General features: G+C 36.1%; 1 protein-coding gene across 1 annotated transcript in view; it reads right to left on the reverse strand.

The window, feature by feature from the left end:
* Positions 1–16,425, reverse strand: part of ZNF804B (zinc finger protein 804B) — a 74,520-nt gene extending 58,095 nt beyond the window's left edge. Inside the window, exon 1 of the mRNA XM_040592753.1 lies at positions 16,321–16,425. Within this exon, the coding sequence (XP_040448687.1) occupies positions 16,321–16,329 (9 nt within the window). The 5' untranslated portion in view covers positions 16,330–16,425. The remainder of the gene's footprint in view (positions 1–16,320) is intronic.
* Between the last annotated feature and the right edge of the window lie 2,718 nt (positions 16,426–19,143).

Consider the following 19,143-nt stretch of genomic DNA (forward strand, 5'->3'; position numbering starts at 1 on the left):
TAAAAGCATATGTGAAAGGAAAAAGAAGAATTCATCCAGGCTGCTGACAGCGTGTTCCCTATCTCCCCTACATCACTGGATTGCCCATTACACTGATGGGAGGTTAGAGGGAGGGAAAGACTCACTGATCTTGCTGGTAAAAGACTTTTGTATTTGTAGGACTGTATTTGCTATTGCATAAATTACATGAAGATCATCTTGATCCAAAGACTGCACTTAAAAATGCTCTTGTTTCAGAAGAAAAACATATGACTTGCAATAGCTCTTCTGTTGTGTGGGATTTGGTCTCAGAGTTACTATGAATGTTTCCGGCACTGTCTTTGATGTGCTTCACTGTTTATAGTGCCGAGGAAAAAGACAGGTGAGATAGGAACTAATGGAGAGACAGGATCAATAAACCGAATGCTTCTGTGTTGCTACATTTTTCAAAGTAGGACTGCCCATACTACATACCAGACCTTCTCTGTTGGTTTTAGTATAAAATACATGATAAAACAAGGTGATGGCTATTGTTTGTTACTCTACAACCTTAGAACATACTGAAAATACCTGAATTAGAGCACATACAGAGGCACTGAAGTACATGTCTGCTGACAGGCAGACTAGATTGTTTGGTTTTGAGCAAATAAAGTTTACAAAACTTCCAGCATTTCCTGACTATATTTTTTTCTGAGTCACAATATTTGCCTTCAAAAAAATACAATGCCGAATCATATTTTATCCTGTCTGTTCCACAATGCTCAGCAAACTCACAAGGTGCACATCTGAACCCAGATGAATGACCAAGTGGGAGAGTGTTAAGAAGAAGGAAATAATTTCCAAAGCCAAAATGTGACCTAAACACCAGTATGCCTAAACACTGTTGCTGGTGTACCAGAGGAACCAGCTCTGACTATGTCCCCGAGAAAAACTAAGGCTGGGTGCACACACAAACTCAGAGTGCTCCTATCATGCTTCTGACATGCCTGTATCCCCTACCTTTTGTGGGCTGCAGAAAATGTTCCCCATTTTAGTGCTCATCTCTAATACCTAAGAAAATGTCGAGTCTTACTGCAATGCTCCACTGATATTATACACACATGCAATACAATCATAGTTTTTCAGAAGTTTTGGGACATTTAAGTAACACCAGGTCGGAGACAATACTAGGGAAAATGCTCACTGATAAACATAACTTCATTGTCTGCTTCAGAGGCATTCTTAGTCTGCTTCAAGCTGTGCCTTGAACACATTGATACAATCAAAATGGCACAGTGGAAGCTCCTACATGCAAAAACGCTGGACAACACTGTGTGATGCTACTGCTGCATAAGTACAAAGTCAAAACAGAGTAAGTTAAAAGCCTGCTTTCCAGTCAAATAAAAGATGAAAGGCACATGACTGTGGTTGGAAATGGCCGAAGCTGCGTGCTTTCTGATAATATGGCCACACTGGCTCTTTGCATCTTTTTGATTTCAACACTTCAATACTCTCCTGTTCAGGTGCCTCTAGTGTATCCAATATGGAAAATGAAACAGGTCTAGTAAGTCTTATACCTGCTATTACTTCAAAGTCAAATCTTGTCCAAGTACCTATCAGCAGGGAAAAAATGCTGCTATATAAACCATCTTTTTCTTCTGCTACCTTAGCACTCTCTCACCCAGCAATTTTCTGTAATACCTATTACAAAGAATATGCAGAAATGTATGGGTTTGCCGGTGTGTTTATTTATAAATAGATGAATGTTAAGCACTGCCTGTGAAAACAATGGTGTCAAAACAATAAGTGTTACTAAATGGCAAGTAAAGACATTGATCTATATGACTATATTATCAAATTGATTACACCAGCACTCATTATTTGTATGGTTCACTATTTTTAATGAAGTAAAATGTGAAATTCTAGTCTAGTATATTCTTCTGTTATTTAGTCTGTATTTCATAACTTCCCTCTATTTCTGGAGATTTAACATCCAACATATAAATACAAGGTAAAAGAACAAGTATATTTTGAATAATCAGTTGATATCCCATGCCATTGTGCATGTTCTCTTCTTGTCTCCTCAATAGCCACAAAAGAAAGTCACCTCACAGTGCATCCCCAAGCCCAGCACCGTGACAGCCAAACTATGCAGGGCACCAAGAAGGGCTCCGAGTGCAGCTCTCAGGGGCTCCAAAGTCTCTACAGAGTGCTAAGGAGGGAGAATCTGAACACACTGCTAAGTACATTGTCTTCATCTTGAAATGCATCCAGTCTTGAATATGATCTTTCTATGTAGCTTTTCCCTCAGCATCTGCTGATCAGTAACGTTGGCTCTACTGACAGCTGTAAACCACGGTGACAGGAATTCTCAGGATGGAGATGATGGGCATAAACATCTGCCCATCCTCGTCCTGAAACTCAGTTATTGCTTTACTATTTGGATGGGCTGGAGTATGTCTATTACTGCATCTGTGCTCGCAGGCAGAAACTCCTTAAGATGACTAATTCAATTGCTTGCAATTTTGCAATTGTGTGAACATACACCAAATTACACCAGGTCCTCAAAAGGAACATTTTATTCTGCTCTCTGATCAACAGCAACCCAGAGACCTCATCTGCTTTTTTCCCAGAAACTCAGATACAGCAAAACTAGTACATGCTCTGTTCACACCAGTCAACTGTCTTCATTGACTGTTAGTCTTCATTACCTTTGTTAAATTCCTCATTTCACCTTCCTTCCTTCACAGCTGTGAAAGATAACTGTACTACCCAACACAATATTATTTTATTATGCTTTTCAGCTTAAAATGAGAACAAATACTACCTAAAACAAATTTCAGCCCTTTCACTGTTTGAACTACTGTTGATAATGTCAGTGAAAGGTAAGTCACGTATTAATCTTAAGTAACCTGACATTTCAGTTTTATTAACCAAACTCCTGTCAATTAAATCACATTTCATCATACTTTACAGATTTCAGGAGCACACAGTGCTCTTAAAATAGCTGTGGAAGTTCAGACTCAGAGAATGTCAATCTGCAAAATGGACATTGCTGTTTCAGGCACTTCTGCTTTATTTACATGTTTGTTCACAGTTTTAAAATCAGTGAAGAATTTTAACCAACAAATAAACAAATTTCACTCTGTTTTATCATTTTAAAGACACCTAATCTTATACTTCTGTTTCTCCTCTGTTCCCATCAATAAAGGCTATAATATTTAGAGGAAAAAAACAAGAAAGAAAGACAATGGAAATATTTTTTGTTTATGATTTTCTTAGAGATGAAAGGCCTATCTCAGTTGTATTAAATCCATTGAAAATGGAGTGATTCCTTACATTCTATTTGCTATCAGATACTCTACATTAATCTACCACTTCACTTACAGACCTAACATTAGAAGCTCACCTCTCAGGAGCAATGCTTCATGTTATAGTTTTCTGAAGACTGTCTAGCGTATTCCCTTTTTTTTTGGATGTGCATAGCTGTGTGTGTCAAAGTTGCCCAAGCACATAGGAGAGGCATGTTTTAAAAATTCAGCCCCAAGCTTTTAATGCCTCATATCCCCTTATCTAACAGCTTTGAATTACCTTGTGTCACTTGTGTTGCAGGATGTTCTTGAGGATATAACTGATTAAATGGCACAAAATCTAGTAGTGATGGAGCAACTTCAAATTCAAGGTCATTAAATGGATTCTCACAGACTGTCAGGCTTTCTAAAAAATACCCTGAAGGCCAGAACAGATATTCAGTAAGTTTTGAAGCAGCTTTCATTTTTTCACTCTTGTTTTGTAATGGAGCTATTGGAGTAGGCCCAGTTAATTATCCTTCAATTATGTAACCATTTCTCCAAAACAAGTTTCAGAGCGTGATATATGATTGTACAAGTCACGAACAAACTGAATTGCTTTAATGGCTTTGGGTATTTATAAATCCATTCCTGTTGCATATTAACAATTACAAAAGAATATACTGAAGATTTTCTCTTTTTGTAACTGAAAGACAAGAAATAATTGTTATTATAATTATGTGGCAAGAAACACATCTGGTTGAATGTTGGCTAACAGTCTCTGTCCAGTTGAATGAACTTCATGGAGTATCTGCTGTCAATGCTCATGTTTACTTAGGGTCTCAGGAGATCTCATTCTTCCTTGCTTTAAACCCAAAATCTGACCTCATCAGTGTTTTTCTCTTAGTTGTTTGGATTTTAAAATACCTTCACACCTACCTTCAGGATCTCCCATATGTTGCAGGGCAGGTACCTATGAATATCCAGCAAGTCATGAGGTCACTCCACTTTGCTTGGGAAGCCTCTCCCTTGCTGTAAAGCAAAACTAGAAGGTGTTTTGGCTACTAATATAGTATTATCTCACTGTCTGTTCCCCCTTCCCTCCTCCTTTTTCCCCCCTCTCCTTTCTGTCTATATCCATCTGCTGTCCTTTGTATTCTAATTTAAATTACAAAAAATCCAGGGCAGATACCTTCTGGCTGTTTGCATGTTACTCGCCACAGAAGGCTCCAGCTCCAAGCCTAGTAGCCCCAGATGGTACTGTAATACAAATAATAAAGATAATTTCATAATTCCCCAGGGCATGAGCCCTGAACCTCACATGCAGGGTGCACTCCTCTTCCTCAGCACCGATCAAGCTTTTCTGTCAAGAGAAATGCTCTGAGATGACAAGGACTTTACAATATTTTTATGCCCTTTCCTGAATCTATACTTTGCATAATGAGTGACAGACAAGGGTGACTGCAGATTTACATATACATATACACACACAGACACAGATACACATGCACGTACTTTTAGAGGCTCAGGTGTTACAGCAATTTACTACTCCAGTTCACAGATATTCAGCTTCTACACCACCACAGACATTTCTCTATTATCATAAAATCTGAGTCCCTACAAAGCTGTAACTATTAATGTGCACATCTGAACAGAAACTGCTCAGTCCTGACACTAGCCCTCAATGGTACATCTCTACACCCATGGTGAAAATTCACTCCACATATTGCTTTACTACCAGTGAATTGTTATTAATCTTACATGGATAGATTTATTCTGATTCAACCACCTAAAAATTAGATTTGGTCTTAGCCAGGTCTGCTCACTTCAGAATTCCTTTAGAGCCAAAAAATAAACAACTCTCATGTGAACAATGGCCCTTGTAAGATAGAGGTCCTAAAGCCGAGGAGATAAAATGTCCTTAATACTGAGGGTCTGGGATGAAAAAAGTAGACACCTGATTTTAGATAACCAAAGTTAAATGAGATTGACCATTTCTGGGATTCTTGTTTGCCTTGTTTTGTTTCCCCACTAAAGGTGTGTAAGATTCTGTGCCACTATTTCAGCGCTGTTCCTGAATGTCATGTTGTAATGGTGGCCTGTGGGGAGATGATGACTTTTTGTTTACCACTCCATGGCTAAGCTTTATAGATGGCTATCAAAACTGCCTTCTCAGTCAGTTTATTTTATTTTTTTAATGCTGGAAAAGTCTTTTAATTATATTTTAACCCTAGAGCTCAGTAAACCTTCATATCCTTCATACTCTTACAACCAGTTCCACAATCTACCAATACTTAATTTTGATCCTCTGTAAGGAATTATATCACCTTCTTTCTATGTGAAAACAACTGTGAAGTTGGGTTTTTTTTTTTTCCCCCCAAGTTTTCTACTGATCTTTCTGGATGGTTATATTGTAAAACAGGTCACCTCAACATTTTTGCCCACACTTTGATGTCCATAAATGTTTAATATCAGGACTGCAAAAATGCTCATAATGGATAATAATTTAATACTCATTTGCTCAATGATAACAAATTTAAACACATAATATGGAAACTTAATGGTCTTTGTAGGTAGAGACTGAGACAAAGCACACCAAGCGTCCCCATTTATTCTGGTATATTGCCAGTGTCTTCATAGGTGAGTTCACAGGTAGTGGTACTAAGCAAGGAGGAACAAACCACTCAGGAGAGTATGGCTTTGAGCTGGATATCAAAAAGGGTGTGTAGGCACCATCCTGCATTAGAGAATATAACTTTTCGGTGAAGTAATATATTGTAAAAGTAATCAGAAAGAATGAGTAATTTTTTGGAAAACAGGTCTATGAGCACTGGTCCTTTGATTAAATGGTAAAAAAAAATAGATAAATACTATGAAATTGCACTTGTGTAGCAAAGATATTCTTTAAAACAGTATGCATGTTATGAAGAAGATTATTAATAATTGGAGAGTTGTATAGCTTATTGTTTGCTTTTCTTGAAGTTGTTCATAAATGGCTGTTTGATCATCCCTTATCATGCTGGAGCAAATGGAGGATGATTGCAGTGGCAAACTCATTTGCAAAGTCTAAAATTCCAGAGATGTTTAATGTTTAACTAATAATGAGCTGGAATGAGCTTGTCATCAGGGTATTTTGCATCAATTACATGTAAATGCCCATTTTCCATTGAAAAATCTAATCAATATTTGCATATTTGAGAACAACGTGCATAAAAGCTTAGAAATTAATGAGCAGGTTGGCCAAAACCATAGCTCCAATATGTTAGCAAAGCAATACATTCTCTAGCAGAATGAATAGCTTCTCTGAAACCAACTAAAACCTAGAGTAAGTATTTTTTAATAGCTCCCTATACCCAGTAGCTTTAGGAAAAAGAGCCTGATTCCAAGACACTGTTTTAAATAAATATTTAATCCATGTCAATAACTGCAGATATTTTTTCTCTGTAGAATTCTCAACAGGGAAAAATTCTACATTGAATCTCTTATTTATTACCACGAGTAGTTTGTCTATTGCCATAGCCCAAAGTTTCAATTCTGTGGGTTTGGTTTTAGTAGTGTTTTGTGTTTCTGACATTATTATTTTACTAAGGTTTTGAAACTTCTCATGAAAAGTGTTTACCAAACTGGCAACACTCTTTCTATTTCCTTACATAATCTGTACTGTATGCAACTGCCAAATCAAATTAGATGAACAAATATTTTGTTTGTAAGTATTAAATGACACATTGAAGAGCAAGTCAAATAGTAAATAAAAACAGACATTTTTTGCCAGTTTGTGATGCCAGGCTTTAATCACAACATCATAAACACATTGCTTCTTAATATAGTAATAATACTAATTATTAATTATTTATATTGCAGTAGTACTCAAGACTCTTAACCAAAATCTGGCATAAACACAGAAGAACAGTGTGTTCTTGCACAGGAAAGCTTAGGTAGGTTTTGTGAAGAAAGAATGATGCCTACAGAAACTTGTTCCTAATGAGGAGAATTTGAGAAATAAATGACTTTTTAGGTCTTTCTCTAGCCACAAATTTGTGCCCAAATGTAGTCAGCTAAAGTTCAGTCCAGCCTATCATTCTTCCATATTTGTTCTGCAAATTTGTAGGCAAAGAACATTTTCAAGGATAAATAAGTGAAGATAAATTTGGTCTATGCAAAGAGTAAATTTCAGTTAAATTTCCCATAACAGATATGATATGAAAATTATTACTATCTTCATTGAATTATTCTAAAAGAAAAATATTAGATTTCACTGACTTTTCCAATGCTAATTATATAATGGCATTTTTTTTAAGCAATCATAAAAAAAGTTAAAACGTTAGCTAAGTACTTAAGAAGATCCTTGGGAAAAGAGAGCTGCTCATTAATTTTATACAATCCTTCCAGTAACTAAGTGAGAGACATACTTTTGCAACTTCATAGCCATAGACTAAGATTGCATATGACAGGTGGTCTGAGCTCCATTTTTTGGCATAAAGCACATAGGCATTTCACAAATCATAGTTCTCTATTGCTCATAGAACTTAACACACACAAAAATGCAACTGTAGGTATATACCTGCATAAAGCAGAAAGAATCAAAATAGCAGCTAAGAACACGGTATAAAGTGTTTCTGAAACAGAAAAAAAATTCATTCTCCATTTAGAAGACTCTTTGGCTCTGTTTCACACTTTTTAGTACAGCCATTTGGGACATGTTCATTATTCTGCTTCTTTAACATCGGAGAGGGGTATTCTATTAAAAATATACACCATGGTGCTGAGTGATTCTGTGTCTGTATCTCTTGTCTGATATTGCCCATTGCTCTGTGATTGAATTCAAGTGCATTCTTTTCTGAGTTGAAATGAAAAGGATGATCTCGTCTCACCTATCTAAGAAACTGATTGTGCTCTTAGACCACAAGCCATGACTATAATTGATTATTGTTTTAGTATAAGGTTAAAATTCAAGCTTATCATATATAGCAAAGATTTATTTTTAATTGAGAATATTTTTTTTTTGTGGATCTAATATAAGTTTATAAATGGTTTTGCAACTACTGTTACAAATAAACCTACATGCTATACTGCATATACAAAAAGATACAAAAAGTCTCCCTTCCTCAGAATTATACTGCACGCAACCAAAATACATTAGTGAAAGATCAAAGCATAAAGGATAAGAAAAGAAATATATCAATGGATTCAAAGATTTCCTGTCATATTGTTCATTTCCTGTGAAACCTTAATTGATGATACTATTAGAAACATTATGTTTAGGTTACGTGGTCTGTAAAAGTTATAATTTATTAATTTGTAAACTGGGGAATCAATAATAACAAAAATATATATTATGGTAATTATTAAAAAATATAATTACTTAATGGTTGAGTGTATACCAAAATACTAAAAAGCTGGTTTTATGTACAAAGAATTTGCAAAAAACCTCTGTAAACTGTAGCAAAACAGCAAACACTTCTTACCTAGGATTTTTTTTGGCATAAAAATTCTCATATTAAATATGTCACTACCATATGAAGATGGTTTAGTACACAGAGCACGCTAAGCAACCCAATATTATTTATACATTGTAATTGTCATAAAAATCTACTAGGTAATACACATGTAACTGTCACATTTTTTCATGTCTCTACATAATTCAAAAGACCTCTAATGATTTCTTTAGGCTAAAATGTGAATTGAAAATTCTTCATTTTTTTTTCTAGTCTAAAAACATCCATCTTCTCTTTTTGCATGGAATCTCAGTTTTTGAAAGTGAAAAATAAGGTCACAGGTAGAACCATCACCCACCCAGTGGACAGGGACTAGAAGTAAAGGAAAGGAAGAACTGCTAATGTTCTAGAAATGTCCTTCTGCAATAAAGCTAAAGCACCCTAACATGGTGGCATCAGGAGCCTCTTGCACTGGGCAATTCAAGAGATATATACTACCTACTTACAAGAGATTTCCTTGTCTGATGAGGGCCTCCAAGATGGTCAAGATGGAGCCCTTGCCCTGTAAGAAACTGAAGGGCTATGGTTTGGTCATGATGGGAAAGCGATAGCTTTGGAGGGACCTAACAGCAGTACTTACAAGGGTTCATCAGGAAGAAGGAGAAGAGCTCATCACAGAGGTTCAGGATGGGAGGATGAAAGACAGTGTATATAAGGTGAAAGAAGGTGAGTTCAGACTCAATATAGGGAAAAACTTTTTCCCAACGAGAACTATCAAACAATCACAGAGGTTGCCCAGGGAAGCTGCATGTTCTATATCCTTGGCATTTTTAATACTAGACTGGTATTCAATACCCTGCCTGAGAAAGAGGTTGGACTAGAGACCTCCTGAGGTCTCTTCCATGCAGAATAATTCCGTGGTCCCATGATTCTACGATGTCAGCCTTCAGACACACAAATTAGAAACAATATGAAATTTATAAAATATAAACCACCTCAAAACTCATATAAATATTTAGATTCTACATATCATGTACCGACTTTCTTAACTGCCACTTCAGGGCATCTTAGACTTTGTTTCTTTGCCTAACACAGCTGTGGCATTAAGCAGATGTATTATGTAGACTTTATTATCTGACATTTTTATACATTCAATGAAACATTATTCTAAATATAAAAGACAATTAAACTTCAAAGAAAATGATTTACAAGAGAGAAACAAATGTAGTTAGATAGATATATGGATAAATAAAAGAAAGTTTATATCAGTTAGAAGCATGGACTGTACATAATATGGATCTTTGTCTTCTTTATGGCCTACATAAAGTTTGTTTGGGTGTCTTAGCTGTGTATTTGCACATACTGACATTTTAGATTTTTTAACTGCTGGTTTTATATAATAATTTGTTTGTATGTATTTCAAACTACATTGCTATACCACTTTTTCTTCTAGATCTGAAATACAGATTTCAGCTCTTCCATTTAAATTATTCTAAAAGCTAAGCAAGAAGTTATTGTGGTAGTTATTGTTTTACACATTTGCTTGTGAACAGAAGGTTGTAAGAGGCCAACAAGCATTTGGTACAATTGTGAAATTCTTATACAGTGCATCTGTCTCAACTGTTAACGATATGAGATTGGTACAGCAGAGACTGCTGAAAAGGAGCATATTGACTGCTTAGCTCTGCTGTCAAATGAGTACAATGCAAAACATTATAATGAATGCAATTACAGTGATTGTGGTTGAACAAGAAACTTTTGAGAGATTCTATTTATTGCAAATGCTTTAACAAGAGCAGTTTGAATGAGCCAAAACACAGATATTTTTCCCTAAATTGCTTTCTATGTTCCTGGTTTTAATAGATTTTATTTTAGAAAGTCCTGTCAAGTGGGGTGGTGATGACTTCCATACAGAATGGCAACTATGCTTTTGTGTGATAAAGCCATAAACAATTTATTCAGTTTATCTCAAGTCAGTGTTCTGTCAATAACTCCTCCTTCATCATCCCACTTTTCAACAAGATTATTTTGACAGTGGATTTAAAAATATTTATTTATTTAATGTAAAACTAAACAGTATGTTTATGCAGTACAATGTAAGCCAAAATGATAATGTAAAACTAATTATAACAGGTCCAACTCCTTAGCAATTGGAGGAAAAGGGACAGTTCTAAAACCATTTAACATTTGACTTTGTATTGTGAACACTTCTAACTTACTAGAATATAATATGAATCGTGAGTTAATGTATCCACCTGCATTACACTGAGGGTTCAGAACTGAAAAATAGCTCTACATGAGTTTCCCTGTCTACGTAGTAGAGACAAAACCAATTTTTTTTTAGAATTTAAATGAAAAAAATATAAAGAAAGAATAGATAATTTTTTTCCTTTGTATGTTTTCCATGTCTATACATGTAAAAAACTGCCTTTAGCTAAGAAATGTTTGGTTGACATGGAATACTTTCCTAAAAATCTTGACAAAAAATTAACTAACCAAGCCACTATACTAAATTTATTGTCTTCTCTAACCAAAGCTGTTTCAAGGGAAGCAAGATGGGTTCCCACCACAGGTATTCTATTGATAGGAGTACCAGGAGAAAACATATCCCACCAGTCTTATTTCCTTTGCACTGGCAACCACAAAGAAAAGCTGCAGATCTGTAGTGATAGGATAAGCAGGACAGGGTAAGTTTGCTTCTGTAAAAGACCGAGGAAGAGAACAACATCTGTGGAGGCAGATACTTTAGGTATTGGCATATCTTGACAGTGCTCTTCCCACAGGGGCTTTTACATTATTTTGCTTAGAATTGACATTGGATGATGGTTTTGTGGAATATCCCACCACCCTTGTTGAATACTGACATATCACCAGTACTCCTTCAGCTTTCTAGAATATCCCTCATCATCCAACACTTATGTAAATATTTCATAGGTCCATTTAAGACCAATGACTTCTAGAAATATGTGTACTAAGCCTGGTCATTTGAAAAAGACACATATTTTTTTGTGGATTACAGGGTGGATACATTATTTGTGTTTAGATTAATAATGTTAAAGGAACAGATAGCACTTTGTCATCTCACTTCCATTACCTTCATGCTCACCATATTCGTTTTATGCAAATAGGTTTTGATTATTGATGATCTGGACGAGGGGACCGAATGCACCCTCAGTCAGTTTGCAGTCAACACCAAGCTGGGGAGGAGTGTTGATCTGCTGGAGGGCAGGAGGCTCTGCAGGGGGGTCTGGGCAGGCCGGGCCGATGGGTCGAGGCCAGTTGTAGGAGCTTCAGAGAGGAGAAGTGCCGGGTCCTGCACTGGGGGCACAACAACCCCACAAAGAGCTACAGGCTTGGGGAAGAGCGGCTAGAAAGCTGCCTGGCAGAAAAGGACATTGGGGTGTTAGTCCACAGCTGGGTGCACATAAGCCAGCAGTGTGCCCAGGTGGCCAAGGGGGCCAGCAGCATCCTGGCTGGTGTCAGAAACAGTGTGGCCAGCAGGGCCGGGGGAGTGACTGTCCCCCTGTACTCAGCACTGGTGAGGCCGCACCTCAAACACTGTGTTCAGCTTTGGGCCCCTCACACCAAGAGGGACGTTGAGGTGCTGGAGCGTGTCCGGAGAAGGGCAACGAAGCTGGTGAAGGGTCTGGAGCACAAGGCTTATGAGGAGCGGCTGAGGGAACTGCAGTTGTTTAGCCCAGAGAAAAGGAGGCTCAGGGCAGACCTTATCACTACTCTATGTAGGTATCTGTTGCTTCACCAAGTAACAAGTGACAGGACAAGAGGAAATGGCCTCCAGTTGTGCCAGGGGAGGTTGAGATTGAATATTAGGAAAAATTTCTTTACTGAAAGGGCAGTCAAGCATTTGTTTTATCAGGCTGCCCAGGGAGGTGGTGGAAACACCATCCCTGGAAGCATTTAAAAAATGCATAAATGTGGAGCTTAGGGACATGGTTTGGTGATGGTCTCTGCAGTCCTGGCCTTGATGACCTTAAAGGTCTTTTCCAACCTAGATGATTCTATAATTATATTTGGCCTCTCTGCATCATTTTATACATATATATAAATTTCAAATATATTTAAAATGTGATTTTTTATTACTTATAGGATATAAACTTTGACAAAATTTATTTCATTCATAATGTATTTTTTGAAGCTCATAGGCTGTAGCTCAACAGACCACCTTTTCTCCTGTATTTTTAATCTTAAGTATTCTGCGTTTTATACTCCCATGTTTATTGTTATTATTAAATATTTTTTCAAATTATTAATTAAAATTGTTAATTTTTGTACTCTTCCACTTTGCCCCCATTGCTTTTCATTGACAATTGCTGTTTTTTGTATTGCCACTGAGCTGCCACTGACTTTTAGAAATAGATGTTCTTTTCAGGAAGGCAATGCAGCTTTCTGTCTATTCCATAAATCCTTTCTCATATCTACTTCCACTTAAAATTTTCTGTGTACCTTTTGGCTCTTAGAATTTTCTGTTAATTTTACTTGAGTTTTGAAAGCTAGCTTTTATGAAGCACTAAATATACATCTAGCTGGTTGGAACTATCTTTCTTTCTGAGCATAATCATATCATTATCACTGATGTCTAGACCACCACTTAGTTCCACTGAAGGGATTAGTTAATTTTTACTTATTAGAATATGATACTGAGATGAACTTTAACATTCTAACAGTGAAATGCACTCATATATCCTATCTTGTGAGGCTAGAAAGAAAAGCAGTATTTCTTGCTTGCCTCCCCTAAAAAAAAATATATCTGTCTACTACTTATGATAAAATGGGGGCCAAGGACCAACTCTGAGTTTGCACAGAATAGTGTGCATATTGTACCTATTTTTAGTTGAATATTATTTATTGAATACATTATTTAGAAAATGTTGCTGGTTTTCAATGAATAATTTATTCAATTTTGTTGCTGTCTTAGCCCAACTTTAATTATATCCCATAGTGAAGCAAAAAGAGATGAAAAAGATAAGCTCAACTATTGCTAGGATATCTAGAGACTTAGGGCATTAAATATCATCAGTCTAAGCTGAAGTTAAAATCCTGCTGCCTTCAGCTTCCACATATTTTCTCTTATTACTTCTTCTAAGTTCTTTTATCTTAGTCTTTCTCTGATTTTCCCCCTTCCCTCCCCGCTTTCTGTCAATTTTTGCCTCCATTTCTCTACCCAGTATATTCTAAATGTCCATACTCTCTTTCCTGTGTCTTTTGTATTTCACCACTCATCTGCCTCTGTTAACGAGCCCTCACTTATTGATATAGAATAAGGGTAGTCCAGCAGACCTCTTGAGAGTGAATGCATCTTTCATAAAACACTTCTAAATTTATGAATTTTCCTCTGCTGATTCAGCTCAGTGGAGTAAATCTACACTATTTCTGGGAGCAAGTTTATTGCCTTGTAGGTTTTTGGTAAGCGTTTACAGTTCTATGACCACTGTATTTTAATAGGTCCCACGTGAAACCATCATCTGCTCTTGCCTATCCTTTAACTCCGTCTAGAAAAATACTATAATAAATTTGCTGAGTTTGTTTGGCAACATCCACAAATGCAAATTCATAGAGGAGAGAAAGAGATATGAATCAATACAGATCTATGCGCCAGTCTTTAAGTGAGCTATAAAGACAATTACGCTTGAACTAAGTATAGAAGACAGGAGAGGCTACTTCCATCCAAGTCAAGTAGTAATCTATGTAAGTGCTGACATATTGGAATTGGAAAACAGTTTAGACATTGGTTACAATGTTAGAAATCATTAAAAATTACAAGATATTGGGAATGCCTGCGAACCGGTATAATCTCTCCATTCCTCAGAGTGCCATTATATAGACTTCTCTGTAATATACTAATGCTGATGTGAACCATTTTGCTGTAGCTACCCAAAAAAAATGAAAATCAGATGACAAGAGCCTGGGCACCAAGTACAGTGTTCTGAAAATACCCATATTTGAAGGGTTTTCAAAAAGTGCAAAAGTTGCTACTATCAAAAACATCTTTGCATATCTTGTACTTGTTCTCAATGATTTGCATGGGACAGAATTTTCAAAGTGAGCTTTGTCTGTGCTGGAAAGATTTCATACTGGATTCTCCTTATGCAGAAATAGTATGGGAGGACTCAGATGGATTTCCTTCCCAACTGGGCTTCCTGGGGACTATAGGAATGCAAATAATAATAATAGTAATTATATAAGAGCTAGAAAACCTAAAGGATGTCCCGTGGTGGTTCCAGAAGAAAATCATAGAGGTTATTGTTCTGGAGCTCTACCTCTGATTAGAACATTTAAATATAGTTGCATCTGGAACTTCAACAAAAGGCCAGTCTTTTGTGGCAGCAACAGCAGCACATAATTCACCAAGCTTTAGCATCTGCAATTTAATACCGTGGAACTCGGAAGAACAAAGGTCACAGTCAGGTATCTGTTACATGCTTAAGGTCTACTAATCGTGCAGCATATGAAAGTGTGTCTCAAAGAAAAGTTTAATTGACTAAAATAAAACAAATATTTAATTTCCCCCCCCCCGATTAAACAGTTAATTGCAAGAACAGTGAGCATAAGCGAACATACATGTACATAGGAATATATACATATCAAGAGACACAGCATTTTTCTTCTACGCTACTTAACATTGTAATAGATTTAAGCAACACGAGGTATGTAAGTAGCCCTCTTCAAGAAAATGCTGATTAACACTACCAACTCACAATCCCCCAAATATAACAGATCTTTTTTCTTTATGGAAAACACTTTTTAAAAGTCCTCTGCATTTCTATTTACAGTGCTGAAAACCTTACCTAGTGATATAAAACATTATCAGCATGTCTGTGCTTCTTCATCAAGAATTTTTTGACAATAAATATAAGTACAAATGTTCTTTGAAAACTGCAGCCTATTTTAGCAAGTATCTATAGAAAAGAGAGGAATGAAATTGTTACACTAGAATTATTTTAAAAGGAAAAATGTATTAATTTAGGTAGCTCTTTTCCATATACCTTTCTCATTTCCTAGCTTGTAGGAAAGATTAACTCATTGTTATAAATATATAAGTCATGCTCTAGGGCACTTTCCAAAAACACATCATAAAATGTTGCCTATTATAATTATGACATCTGTTCGGCAGCAGAGTATTATATAGTTCAATACCAATAGCATGGCTTGGTGTCACAGCTGGACTTGTATCACAGATCTAATCAATACTGTATTAATGGATTCTCTATAATAGTTTATTGTATGGTACATTGCTTCTCTCAGCCTAAAAAGACAAATATTCTTGTCCACCCAAGCATTATTATATATGCAACCAGAATAATTTTTAAATAATATAATTGAAAAAGTAATCATGACCTGCCCAACATATGTTCCACATTTATTTAACAAGGTTTTCTTCCATTAAATGGTATTATCTTTAAAATTATTAGCAATTTATCAGACTTCTCAGTAACATGGAAAAAATACAGTACCTTGAACACTACATTTTCCAAAGATAAGTAAATGAAGCATAAAGGCCTAAATATCACGCATCCTTCAGCTCTACAGCTGTAGCTGAGAACACAAGATAGCAACAAATCCACTTTAATAGCTGCATTATGAGACCTCGGGTAAGTTTTTGAGTAATATTCAAGTACCTGTATCATCTGTTAGGAAAACTGCAGTGCAGGCATGTAGCTTTTAAACCGCAGCTGAAGAGCAGGACAGAAAATTGTAACAGACCTTTTGTAGCTCCCTCACCAACTGGCTGTTGAATTTTCTAGGTAGATTAAGTCATGGAAGATTAAGACAGAAGCTTTGCTCAGAGTACCTACCAGGCAAGAGAAAGCAAAATACAGCACTCCATTTACAATAATGTACTATGTAAAACCAGAAAAGCTGATTGGCAAAGCAATCATCTTAAAAATGTCCCTGAAGACTATAAATATAACACTATTATATTTTATACTGGAGCTCCGTGGTATGACGACAACCCATTAACTCAATCAGAATAACGACAGGAGGGCCATCAGAATGATAAAGCTGTTCTAATGAAATGCAGACAAAGATTAAAAAGAATTAAAAGTGACAAGTAAAATCCATTAAAAGACAGCCTTTAGCTACTGTAATCAAAGGATTATTACTTACCTTGTCAATTAACAGCTGTGTGTCTATTTTTTCATGCAACACAAAAGACTGTGCCAAGTGTCAAAAAATCATTATTAACAAGAGGACTTTATTTTTAATTTATTTGGCTTGTGCATGTACATTACAAGACCTCCAAATGAATCGTGTACACAATTTTAGAAGCTGTAACACACAATTAACCACAGTGTTCTGTGCTATTATTGCCTTTAAAACTATGTCTTACTGGAGAATGAAAGTAATTCAAACGGAATCAACTGCAAGTGTATTAATCAATGCCTTTAACATCTGTCTTTGTCTGACATTAGAAATCCACATGCAAAAATGTTCTATGTTTTTCCCTCATTGCAGCTCTTTTGCCTACACTTTGCCACAATATTTCACATAACAGGAGATTCCACTAATGTTAGATTCTGGGAACTGAAAAGGCAAAGTAATTTCCAATTCATTAACCTTGAAAATAATTCAAAGTAGAAAATAAAACTTAAAAAAGAGAAAGTGCAACTTCTGAAACACAACAAGCAAACTTGTGCCTTTGTTTGGAAAAGGAAAGTGTCCCCCATGAGTAACAATTCAGTGCAGATTACTTTGCACAAACATAGAAAATTTCATTACAAATTCTTTTAGAATCAATATTAAACAATTAATACAATTAATAATACCAATAATGCTACTAGAAGAGAGTGGAATAGGTTACAGTAAAAATGCTTTCCTTCTTTTTTAGGTGTTTATAATATGTGACCATCACCTGTATTGTTCCCATTATCTTTAGCAAATTGTCTCTATTTTGTGCTGCTTCCAGCAGCTCTAAGTGCTTTCAGCATGGGGAAAATTAAGTTATAACTCCATGCTTACACACCCATGCCCTTTACTCAGATAAATTATTCCTACAGGTCAAGTTTCAGTTTTCAGTCATTCATCCACATTTGTTCAGCACCACAACTGTAAGCAGCTGAATGGCTGAGCTGCTTAAACTTCTGTTAATGCATTTCTGAAACAAGCAAAATAATTTTTACTATTCTGTAGAGACTGAGAGAAAATTAAGACAGAATAACATGTCAAGTGCATCTTTTTCAATCTAGCCAGATGAAACAATAGTAACAATGAACAAAACATCACTCAGAACTACATTATACTATCTAAATAAATGTTAGGATACTTTGTTTTCCCAGTACTTATAATTTCCATACCTGTGCCACTCCAGGTTATATTGAGGCAAAGCTAAAAGATGTCTCAGCAATCCTGACTGCAACACTAATGACATGCTTTTGATGTTTGGTTTCATTCTCCAGTTCTTGAAATTTCAGATGTTGGTAGAGAACGTATGCATTTGTGAGATATTTGAAAGTGTGGAAAAGATGGATGGGCTATCAAAGGCATAAATACAGAATGAAATTAATGAAAGACTGGACTATTCCATTAATGGAAGTGTGTTGCCAGTTTCTGTGACAAAGGAGGCTATTCAACTTCTAGTTGTTAAATATTTCGCTGATCACAAAAAAGTCAGTTCACTAACAAGTGTTGCTGTTTTGCTGTTTAACACTATTAGGAACGGAACTTTCCACCCAACAGGGTCATAACCAAATGAGAAGTCTCCAGATGTACCTGGAAACCTCCTCAAGTCTTTTGTGTTGAGTGGGAAAACACACCAGGCAGTTCACATGTGGGTGCCCTTAGCCAGACTCTGGGTTAGAAAAAATTAATTCTGTCAAAAAGTGCTATACAAAATCTTTTTCAGTATCTTTTCAGACAGACAGCAGGTCTGGTGTGCAAATACCGAAATGTGAAAGTTTTCTGTGTTCCAGTGTTAGATATATGAATTACGTTTTCAAGTTACTAATATCTCTTATCTTCAAGAAACTCATCTATGGAAACAAGCTCATCCCTCCATACATAATATATGCTTTTACCAAAATCTGTAACCAAAACGTAAACTAACCAACTAAATAAATCATGATGTCTGGTGATAAATCTTATGGATCTCTATGCCATCGTAAAAATTTCCGTGTTATTGTGTGATGAACATCATAGCTCAGAGGATTCATATTTTTTTAGGTTTAGCAATCTAAAAGTTTGGGTAACAAGTCTCAGACAGTATTAAATCAGTTAGAGTGATAGATACAACCAGAAAGCAATTCTTTCTACTGCTCCTTAATCTTTGCTTTGGGCGGGACAACAATGATGTCATGCCACCACAAGCCCAAGAGATACAGAGCTTTGTAAAATCAAAGTCTAGTCCTTAAGGCTATGAAGCAAGATGTCTACAAACCTTTACAAACAAAATTCAAATGTTGCAGTCCAACTGCTGATTAGCTACCAACACAGACATTGTGAAA

This window comes from Falco naumanni, chromosome 4 (genome assembly GCF_017639655.2).
Source record: "Falco naumanni isolate bFalNau1 chromosome 4, bFalNau1.pat, whole genome shotgun sequence".
Taxonomy (NCBI): Eukaryota; Metazoa; Chordata; class Aves; order Falconiformes; family Falconidae; genus Falco; species Falco naumanni.